At 33.2% G+C, this 12020-nt stretch overlaps 1 protein-coding gene across 1 annotated transcript in view; it reads left to right on the top strand.

Moving 5' to 3' along the window:
* Nucleotides 1–9330, top strand: part of si:ch211-266g18.10 (titin) — a 51422-nt gene extending 42092 nt beyond the window's left edge. The window contains exons 65-68 of the mRNA XM_050061340.1: nucleotides 6499–6540; nucleotides 6634–6678; nucleotides 6757–6792; nucleotides 6928–9330. Coding sequence (XP_049917297.1) covers nucleotides 6499–6540; nucleotides 6634–6678; nucleotides 6757–6792; nucleotides 6928–7013 — 209 coding nt within the window. The 3' untranslated portion in view covers nucleotides 7014–9330. The remainder of the gene's footprint in view (nucleotides 1–6498; nucleotides 6541–6633; nucleotides 6679–6756; nucleotides 6793–6927) is intronic.
* Nucleotides 9331–12020: the final 2690 nt, after the last annotated feature.

Below are 12020 nucleotides of genomic sequence, written 5' to 3'. Positions count from 1 at the left end.
TTTCAACATACAATACTATGACTTTTTTAGCAGTTTTTCTATGTACTATACTATGACTTTTTTCGACATACGATACGATGACTTTTCGACATACTATACTATGACTTTTTTAGCAGTTTTTTATGACATACTATATTATGACTTTTTCAACATCCTATACAATGACCTTTTTTGCACTTTTTTCGACATACTATACTATGACTTTTTTGCACTTTTCATGACATACTATACTATGACTTTTTTATCAGTTTTTTCGACATGCTAAAGTATGACTTTTATGGACTTTTTATGACATACTATACTATGACTTTTTCGACATACTATACGATGACTTTTTTTGCACTTTTTATGACATACTATACTATGACTTTTTTATCAGTTTTTTCGACATGCTATACTATGACTTTTTTATCAGTTTTTTCGACATTCTATACTATGACTTTGTTGCAATTTTTATGACATACTATACTATGACTTTTTTTGCACTTTTTTTCGACAAACTATTCTATTACTTTTTTGCACTTTTTATGACATACTATACTATGACTTTTATTCCATATACTGACGTTTTTTGCACTTTTCTCAGCATACTATACTATGACTTTTTTTTAGCAGTTTTTTTCGACATGCTATACTATGACTTTTTGCACTTTTTAGGACATACTATAATATGACTTTTTCGACATACTATACTACGACTTTTTTCAACATACTATACTACAACTTTTTTCAACATACTATACTATGACTTTTTTAGCAGTTTATTTGACATACTATACTACTACTTTTTTGCACTTTTTATGACATACTACACTATGACTTTTTTAGCAGTGTTTTTGACATGCTATACTATGACTTTTTGCACTTTTCATGACATACTATGCTATGACTTTTTCCCACATACTATACTATGACTTTTTTAGCAGTGTTTTATGACATACTATATCATGACTTTTGTCGACATACCATACTCTGACTTTTTTTTGCACTTTTTTCGACATACTATACCATGACTTTTTTGCACTTTTTATGGCATACTATACTATGACTTTTTAGACACACTATACTATGACTTTTTTAGCAGTTTTTCAACATGCTGTACTATGACTTTATTGCACTTTTTAGGACATACTATAATATGACTTTTTCGACATACTATACTACGACTTTTTTCGACATACTATACTACGACTTTTTTCAACATACTATACTATGACTTTTTTAGCAGTTTATTTGACATACTATACTACTACTTCTTTTTTAGCAGTTTATTTGACATACTATACTACTACTTTTTTGCACATTTTATGACATACTACACTATGACTTTTTTAGCAGTGTTTTTGACATGCTATACTATGACTTTTTGCACTTTTCATGACATACTATGCTATGACTTTTTCCCACATACTATACTATGACTTTTTTAGCAGTGTTTTATGACATATTATATCATGACTTTTGTCGACATACCATACTCTGACTTTTTTTTGCACTTTTTTCGACATACTATACATACTCTGACTTTTTTTTGCACTTTTTTCGACATACTATACCAAGACTTTTTTGCGCTTTTTATGGCATACTATACTATGACTTTTTCGACACACTATACTATGACTTTTTTAGCAGTTTTATGACTTTTTCGACACACTATACTATGACTTTTTTAGCAGTTTTTCGACATGCTATACTATGACTTTTTTTGCACTTTTTCCGACATGCTATACTATGACTTTTTCAACATACTATACTATGACTTTTTTCAACATGCTGTACTATGACTTTTTTTTAGCAGTTTTTTCGACATGCTATACTATGATTTTTTGCACTTTTTAGGACATACTATAATATGACTTTTTCGACATAATATACTACGACTTTTTTCAACATACTATACTATGACTTTTTTAGCAGTTTTTCCGACATGCTATACTATAACTTTTTTGCACTTCTCATGACATACTATACTATGACTTTTTTCAACATACTATACTATGACTTTTTTCGCAGTTTATTTGACATACTATACTACTACTTTTTTGCACTTTTTATGAGATACTACACTATGACTTACTACTACTTTTTTGCACTTTTTATGAGATACTACACTATGACTTTTTTAGCAGTTTTTTTCGACATGCTATACTATGACTTTTTTGCACTTTTCATGACATACTATACTATGACTTTTTTTTAGCAGTTTTTTCAACATACTATACTATGACTTTTTTAGCAGTGTTTTATGACATACTACATGATGACTTTTTTCGACATACCATACTATGATTTTTTTTGCACTTTTTTCGACATACTATACCATGACTTTTTTGCACTTTTTATGACATACTATACTATGACTTTTTCGACACACTATACTATGAATTTTTTAGCAGTTTTTTCGACATGTTATACTATGACTTTTTTGCACTTTTTCCAACATACTATACTATGACTTTTTCAACATACTATACTATGACTTTTTTCAACATGCTGTACTATGACTTTTTTAGCAGTTTTTTCGATATACTATACTATGACTTTTTTTGCACTTTTTTGACATGCTATACTATGAGTTTTTTCAACATACTATGTTATGACTTTTTTTCCACTTTTTTCAACATAATATACTGACATTTACAGCAGTTTTTCGACAAATTATACTATGACTTTATCCGCACTTTTTTCGACATACTATGCTGTGACTTTTTTCCATATACTGACGTTTTTTGCACTTTTCTTGACATAGTATACTATGACTTTTTTCGACATACTATATTATGACTTTTTTTGCACTTTTTTACGACATACTATACTATGACGTTTTTCCGACATACTATACTATGACTTTTTCGACACACTATACTATGACTTTTTTTTAGCAGGTTTTTCGACATGCTATACTATGACTTTTTGCACTTTTTATGACATACTACAATATGACTTTTTCGACATACTATACTATGACTTTTTTTTAACATACTATAGTATGACTTTTTAGCAGTTTATTTGACATACTATACTACTAATTTTTGCACTTTTTATGACATACTATGCTATGATTTTTTAGCAGTTTTTTCGACATGCTATACTATGACTTTTTTAGCAGTTTATTTGACATACTATACTACTACTTTTTTGCACTTTTTATGACATACTATACTATGACTTTATTAGCACTTTTTTCGACATGCTATACTATGACTTTTTTGCACTTTTCATGACATAGTATACTATGACTTTTTTTTAGCAGTTTTTTCGACATACTATACTCAGTCATAATATAGTGTGTCGAAAAAGTCATATAGTCATATAGTGATAAAAGTCATAGTATGATATGTTGGAAAAAGTGCAACAAAAGTCAGTATAAAATGTTGAAAAAAAGTCAGCGTATAGTATGTCCAAAAAAGTGCAAAAAAAAGTCAAAGTATAGTATGGCAAAAAACAGTCATGGTATAGTATGTCATAAAAAGTGCAAAAACGTCATAGTATAGTGTGTCGAAAAAACTGCTAAAAAAGTCATAGTATAGTACGTCGAAAAAAGTGGGGGAAAAAGTCCTTGTATAGTATGTGTGGAAAAAGTCATATTATAGTATATTGAAAAAAGTGCAAAAACGCTTACAGTATAGTATGTGGGGAAAAAGTCATAGTATTGAATGTCGAAAAAAGGCATCGTATAGTATGTCGGAAAAAGTCATACTATAATATGTTGAAAAAAATCATAGTATAGTATGTCAAAAAAATTGCGAAAAAGTCATGGTATAGTATGTCGAAAAAAGTGCAAAAAAAGTCATAGTTTGTTGAAAAAAGTCATAGTATACAGTAGTATGTTGAAAAAAATGCAAAAAAGTCATAGTACAGTATGTCGAAAAAAGTCATAACATAGTATGTCGAAAAAGTGCAAAAAAGTCATAGTATAGTATGTCGAAAAAAATCATAGTATAGTATGTCGAAAAAAGGCATAGCATAGTATGTCGAAAAAAATCATAGTATAGTATGTCAAAAAAAATGCGAAAAAGTCATAGTTTAGTTTGTTGAAAAAAGTCATAGTATACAGTAGTATGTTGAGAAAAATGCAAAAAAGTCATAGTATAGTATAGTATAAAAAATTATATTATAGTATATCGAAAAAAGTGCAAAATAAGTTATACTATAGTATGTCGAAAAAAGTGCAAAAAAGTCATGGTATAGTATGCTGAAAAATTTTTAAAAAGTCAGTATAGTTTGTCGAAAAAAGTGTAAAAACGTTAGTATAAAGTGTCGAAAAAAGTCATAGTATAGTATGTCGAAAAAAGTGCAAGAAAAATCAGTTTAGTTTGTCAAAAAAAAAGCTGCTATAAATGTCTGTATAGTATGTTGAAAACAGTGCAAAAAAAGTTATAGTATAGTATGTCCAAAAAAATCATAATATAGTATGTTGGAAAAAATTGCAAAAAAGTCAGTATAAGATGTCGATAAAAGTCAGAGTATAGTATGTCGAAAAAGGTGCAAAAAAAGTCATAGTATAGTATGTAAAAAAAACTAATAGTATAGAATGTCAAAAAGTTATAGTATTTTATGCCAAAAATGTCATAGTATAGTATGTCAAAAAAAATGGCATGGCGTAGTTTGTCAAAGAATGTCATATTATAGGTTGCCAAAAAAAGTTATAGTATAGTATGTCAAAATTAGTCATAACATAGCATGTCAAAAAAAACATTATAGTATAGTACATCAAGAAAATGTAATTCTGTAACATGTCAAAAAAAAAAAAACATCACATTATAGTGTTCCCAAAAAGTCAAGTTCAATTAGGACAGACTCATTTTTTTTTATAAATCATTTAATAACATGTACACATTAGAATGAAAAATATGAAAAGTCTTGACGATGAGGAATCCACAGTCACATAGGAACCCCCCCCCCCCCCCCCCCCCAGACACTGGCGGTGGTAGAGGTGGTGAAGATGGGACGAGAAGATGTGGAGAAGATGGAGAGATGCTGATGTTGTGGATGAGTAGAGGAATGAGCCTTTGTTAAGCTTGTCCTGGACTCTCAATACGATGGCTGGAAGTGAACGGGGTGGAGAAGGGTGTGACAATTCTGCCTAAAATGTAAAAAAACAAAAATACATCATAGTATAGCATGTCAAAAAATGTCATGGTATAGTATGTCAAAAATGTCATAGTATAGTATGTCAAAAAAGTCACAGTATAGTATGTCAAAAAAATGATAGTACAGCATGTCAAAAAAATGTCATTGTATAGCATGTTGAAAAAACCTCATAGTATAGCATGTAAAAAAAAAACAAAAAAAAAAAACACATCACAGTTTAGAATGCTTAAGTGTCATAGTATAGTATGTCAAAAAAAACCCATCATAGCATAGTAGGTGGAAAAAAAAGTCATAGCAAGTTAAACATGTAATAGTATAGTATGTCCAAAAAAAAAGTCATCGTATAGTATGTCAAAAAAACATCAGAATAGTGGGTGGAAAAAAAGTCATAGCAAGTTAAATATGTAATAGTATAGTTTGTCAAAAAAAAGTCATCGTATAGTATGTCAAAAAACATCATAGTATGTCAAAAAATGTCATAGTATAGTATGTCAAAAATGTCATAGTATGGTTATGTCAAAAAAAAACCATCATAGTATGTCAAAATGTCTTAGTGTAGCATATCAAAAAAAAAATGCATAATATAGCATGTCAAAAAAGTCATAGTATAGTATGTCAAAAAAAACTCATAGTATAGTATGTCAAAACGTCTTAGTGTAGCATGTCCCAAAAAAAGTCATAGTATAGTATGTCCAAAAAAATCATAGTATAGCATGTCAAAGAAACGCATAAAAAACGCATATACTATAGCATGTCAAAAAAAGTCATAGTATGTATGTAAAAAAAGTCATGGTATATTATGTCAGAAAATGTCATAGTATCGTATGTCCAAAAAAGTCATCGTATAGTTTGTCAAAAATGTCATAGTATGGTTATGTCAAAAAAACCATCATAGTATGTGAAAACGTCTTAGTGTAGCATGTCAAAAAAAAAATGCATAGTATAGCATGTCAAAAAAGACAGTATAGTATGTCAAAAAAAGTCATAGTATAGTATGTCAAAGAAACGCATAAGATAGCATGTCGAAAAAAGTCATAGTATGTATGTAAAAAATATCATAGTATGGTTATGTCAAAAAAAACATCATAGTATGTCAAAACGTCTTAGTATAGCATGTAAAAAATAGTCAAAGTATAGTATGTCAAAGAAACGCATAGTATAATATGTTTAAAAAGTCATGGTATAGTATGTCAAAAAAAGTCATAGTATAGTATGTCTAAAAATGTCATAGTATAGTTATGTCCAAAAAAGTCATAGTATAGCATGTCAAAAAAAACGCATAGTATAACATGTTAAAAAAGTCATAGTATAGTATGTCTAAAAATGTCATAGTATAGTATGTCAAAAAAGTCATAGTATAAACTAGACTATTAATAGTTATTTATCTTGTGTTGCTATTTACAGAGGACAGAGTTCTTAAAGAGATACAGGAGACAGCAAAGAAAGGTATTTGTTAAGCAACTAAATTCAGAGTGTTTTAGGTACATCACTGAAGCTTTATCTGATTTATGTACAAATGAATCCTCTTGTTATTTGTAGAAAGACCTGCTGAGAAGAAAGTTGACAAGGAGGAGAAAGTCAAAGGTACTGTAGCAAAGCTGTAATTTACAGTAAAATACCATTTTATTGTTTAATTGACAATTGTTTTTGTCTTTGTGATAGCAGAGCCATCTGTATCAGACAGCTTTCAAATGGAAGGTGAGTACAAGCTGCCCCCTCACAACTGAAATATCACACAAGAGTGCAGATTTCATGCTCAGTCTAAATGCCAAACAGAGGCGAGGAACACAGCGTACTGAACTGTACTGTTGCATATTGTCCTGTCCTCCACAGAAGAGCTGCCCTACTTCCAGTGTTTCTTTGTGGACGAGGACGAGGCCCAGTTTCCTTTCTACGCCTTCTCGCCGCTGCAGATTTGAAGCTTCAGTCTAAATCCAGTCTGAGGTTTACAATTTAGTCAATTTCACTGATAACGACAAGGTCGCATCACGGCCCAGTGCTGCTGAAACGCAGCCTACTGTTCACTGCTGGTCCTCAGGAGAAAACCCTGGACAGCAGAGGATGATGGGTGATTTCATGTGATGGACCGATTTGATTTTGGTTGAGCTCTCGTTCCAAATACATGCAGCCAGTGTCATTCCTTTCCATTGTTTTTATTTATGTATTTTTTTGTGTTTGGTTGTTTTGAATGGTGGATATTGTGAGAGTGATGGAACAGTGAAGTATGTTACCTCTGTGGATCACACATTTAGATCCTCACACTAACACATGCAAATAAATATGACAGTGATTTTTCTTTTTTCTTCACGAAGGAACATTTTGTAAACAGGGTACAAAAACAGCCACAAAAGCAGATTCAAGGCGGACGAGGGTTCAGTCCCCACATTTACTTGAAAAGTGGCTTGTACATTACATAAACTGAAATGAATTTTTCTGCACCGTCGTCTGTGCAATTTTAGCTTTTTCCTTTTTATTATTTTATGCTCAACTTATCTTGTTTTTAAAGCCCTCGAATCAACAATTGGGCATTTATAGTTTGTACGTAATTCCATAATTCTTGATATTATTTCAGTCATTTCAATGAATTTTTTTCTTGTTCTGTGTATGTCTGTCAAAAGGAATGACCACGTACTGTACACGAGAGCTCCCAAACATACGGATAAAACCTGTAAAGTCTTATTAAACTACCTACATGTGTACCAGCTCTTCATTTTGACACTGGTGCTAAATTGTCAGAATGAGTTTTGAGTAGCAGATTGACTCAATAATTGGACAACATGTTGGAGAAGTCTTTCTCCAGCTGCTCAGTCTGTTCCAATTTGATGCCACCTGAGTTAGCTGATGAGAGGGCGGGTGTTTTTTTGCACTGTCATCAAACAAGCTGGAACATTAAGAGCAGGGCACATGAGATGGATTTCTTTTTGTCAGTCAAAGAGGGATGTGGAGAACAGCGATTCCTTGATAGACCAAAAACACACTGTCACTACCTTTGGTCGGTGTGCACAGCTCAGAAACATGTTTTATTTTAGCACATTTTATTGTGAACGGGTCGTCACGCGAAAATCGTTCCAAGTTAAAAGTCTATTTTATGTTTTTAACACGTCTAACATCTCACATTTTACATCCCATTAACTGTGCTAAAACAAACAGGAGTCATGTTATAGTATGAACATCCTGTGCATGTGGTGTGCAGTATGGGTGATGATTTCAGATTGATTTCAATTGTTTGAAATCTCTGAAGAATGACAGGCGATGAGGACAAGAGAGCTGCAAGAATCAGCTCGTCTGCAGGTTTATTTAACAGCCTGAGTGTGGTTGTTAATGTGGTTATGTTGCAGTTAAGTGTAACGTTGAAATGAACTTTCATAATCTCTGCACCGTGCGCAGATGGCGTCACGTTTAGGCAGATGATCTCAGATGTAAACTGGTGCATTATTTCTCAGCGTGTACCAGCTGTTGTTTACATATGGCTCTTTACATTGCGCTCCATATGCTGCTTAGAGGACAGTTATTACAGCTTGTGGCACTAATCCTGAGTTTAATCTAAAGTAAATCCACTTATCTTTTTTTTATTAGAATAATAGAGACACTCTATCAGTCCATAGATGGTGCATCAGACCCAAAACTGCTCAGGCTCCAGTAGCTGTACTGTGACAGCCGCAGTTTTATGGTGACGCTCCACTATCCCTGATGTTTTGTTCCCATTGTCTTTTTGGACTTTAGTAAAGAAGACATTTTGATTCATGGTGACAAAAGATGAGAATTTGCTTCAGTCGAATTTACAGAATCACATCTAGAGACTCACTTGAACCACGTAAAGGTGCAATACGTACATTTTTAAATATCTCAGTGATCACAGCACTGTATGTTTGTCTCATAGTCCTTGAATGAAATGTGCATGATGTGTGTTTTTGTTTTAAGCTCACAAATGTTTTTTAATATTTTTTTCCCCAACTTTGAGAATGGCAACACTCAATACTTGAACTTACGAATCATTTGATACCAATAACAGACACTTGTCTCCAAGTGTTGTCTCTAACAAGTACCTAACGAGTCATACTAATCAATAATCTCATTGTAAATAGTTAAATAAATAGAAGTTTTATCCCCCTCTCATTACTACTGAAACTGCTCTTTAATAGCAGTTAAAACCACATTATGTATTATTTGTCACTTACATCTTCCTCATGCTTGTGAATAGTAGCAATTTGACATTAAAACACAGCAATGCAAGAGTTTCTTTGTAAGGCTTGTTTTTCTCTAAATGTGCAAACATCTCGAACACAGAAACTCAGCCCAGCCTTTTTTTGCTGGTCTCAACTGTTTTATGTTAAAACTAAGTGGATTCAATTTTTAGCACAGAAAACAAAGGACAAATTGAATGTAATAGCTTATGTATAAAAGTGTATAAAGTTATTATTTACCTAGGCTATTATTTATGCTTACATTTTCAGTTTTGCATGTTGGCAGGTTTTTCAGTCCAGATATTTTTGATTATTATCTTTATCATCTGTGATGAAGGTTGTTAAATGATGAAGTTATGATAACTTCAAAATATTATTCTCCATGAATAGTTGATATTGCCATATTCCCTAGGCTTTTTGTGGTTTTATTACATGTTTTATGTTCACATGAGTGTCAGGGCTATATACAGGACTTTCTGAAATGCTGAGTTCATCAGCCTGGATTCCTCCAGTTCACCCCCATCCACCAGAGAAACTGATGGAGTTTTTTTTGTTTGTTTTTTATCTTTTTTTTTATTTTTTTTTCCTCCAATAAGTACTTTTCCAAAAGTATCTGAGAAGGAAAAAACATCCTATTTGGACAACATGGACCATTTTCATCATTACTCTTGTGCATATTTTTGCAAATATAAACACATAAACAAAAATAAAGGAAAAATTCCAAACAAACAAACAAAAATTCAACAATTTTAAAAATAAATAAAATGAATAAACAGGCAAACAATAAAAAAATAAATTAAAAAAATGACAGGGAAAGAAAAAATACAGTTAAGGAGATGTCGGGGACCGTTATGGACAACTTTTTCAACGTAAAAAAAAAACTTTCCTCTAAGTGACAATTGTAGGGAAATTATTTTTTTTATATAGCACAAAACTCTGTATAGATTTTTTGACTATTTAAAGATACCAAATTTTATTTATTCATTTAACTTTTCAGGTTTATTTCCTATGATTTTTTGCGTCCAGAACGTTATAGAATATATCTTTATTGTGGAAATTTGTCTTCAGCTCACCAAACACAAAAGACAACATTGTAAAACGCAGACAAATAGTTACTAAGATAAGCATGTAGAGTCATTACTAAACACTTAAACACATTAGATCAGGTAATTGTCTGTAGTTTAAAAGTCATCAGTCATTTTGTTGACTTATAGATAGGTTATTTCAAAGCCAGGTATGTAATTGCGTTAGAAAATATAAAATCCCTTTTATTTTTATTTAATATATTTAAATGTTTTACCTAAAAATGGCCAAATTTTAAGATAATATGGCTTAAAGAAATCAGAATCAGCCTTAAAAACTCAACATGTGTAATATATGTTTCATCATGGAAAATAACCCCCCACCTCCATGTTATTAATCCCCCAAATTTCCTAAAAATTTGATTTTTAAATGACATGAGGAGCAGTTGTCTCAGCTGTAGCTTCAGCCCTGGTGAGTGTGTGATGTTTGAATGGGAACTAGAGTTGACCACACTGAGGGGGGTGTAGAGAAGGTGGTCAGGTCTTCACAGTATATTTCCCTAATGAGGCCTGAGAGGGGTTACTGCTGGCCAGTTTACACCGCTGACACAGATTCCACACAAAGAGGAAACTCCCTGCGCTCTCTCCTGGGAAGCGTCTGACAACAGAAGAAGCTACATTAAACTTATCTCCTGCTGTTTCTCCAGCACGCACTGTGGTCATCTCCCTGTTTCTGCCTTTTCAGTGTGACTGTGCTGCTGTGAACATTGTTACACACACTCGCCTGATCTTGTCTTGTAACAGTTTTCACCCCCAAATACTTATGCTAATGATTTCGCCTGGTTTTGTGAGAATGGAGGCAATTTTTGGCAAACTATAACTGGAGCATTAAGACGGATTTCGATTGGAATTAATTCAGCGAGCAACAGCCCAATGAGTTCCACTCCAGTTACCACGGTTTCTTTGTGTCGCACGCTATTCAAAGGTGGCCAAAAACTTGGCAGCCTGTGTGTCGGGATGAGAAGAATGGCCACTTGTAGTCACAGTGCTCAGTACGCTAGACACAGCTCACAGGGCAGGACAGGGAGGCGTTAGCTTGGCTCCTTCAATGTGGGAAAGATGGAGGAAACTTAAAAATGAGCACGAGCTTTCACACAGTCCCCTCTTAATCTGAAGACCAGCACTCGGGGATCACAAAGGTTTACTGTCAGACTCTAATTTTAGACGTTGAACTACTAACCGTGGGATATTGGATTGACACAAACTGTCCTCATCCGGCACGGTATCCTTTCTCTGGCTGTCATCTGCCATGCCAGCGGCAGCATTCAATCACGGTTGGTCCACACAGCATCGAATGATGCCTCTACGTAATGACACCACAACTAACACCGGATTATCCCAAGGCGTGTGACATCAGCACCCCCACCCCCTCCGGCTCCTAGTCCTCTCTGACCATCTGGGGGTTACTGCAGGACATTCATTCCCATGAGTTCAATGGTCGCACTGGGCTGCACCGTCACCCTGCAGCTGTCACCTGGAACTGACCCATCACAGGGAGAGCACTGTTCCCACAACTTAAGTCCACATATTTGAGAAGAAATGTAGGACTACATTCAAAGTTGCATGAAAGAAAATGCCTTAAATAAAGAAGAGAGCTCTGTTAAGATGAAGCGACAGCGCTCTCATCACTTTTGAACAACTGAAATCTCGGAGGCATAAA

Source organism: Epinephelus moara, chromosome 14, assembly GCF_006386435.1.
Source record: "Epinephelus moara isolate mb chromosome 14, YSFRI_EMoa_1.0, whole genome shotgun sequence".
In the NCBI taxonomy this organism is placed as follows: domain Eukaryota; kingdom Metazoa; phylum Chordata; class Actinopteri; order Perciformes; family Serranidae; genus Epinephelus; species Epinephelus moara.
The sequence above is the reverse complement of the archived record's forward strand: the minus strand, read 5'-3'. Positions and strand labels throughout refer to the sequence as shown.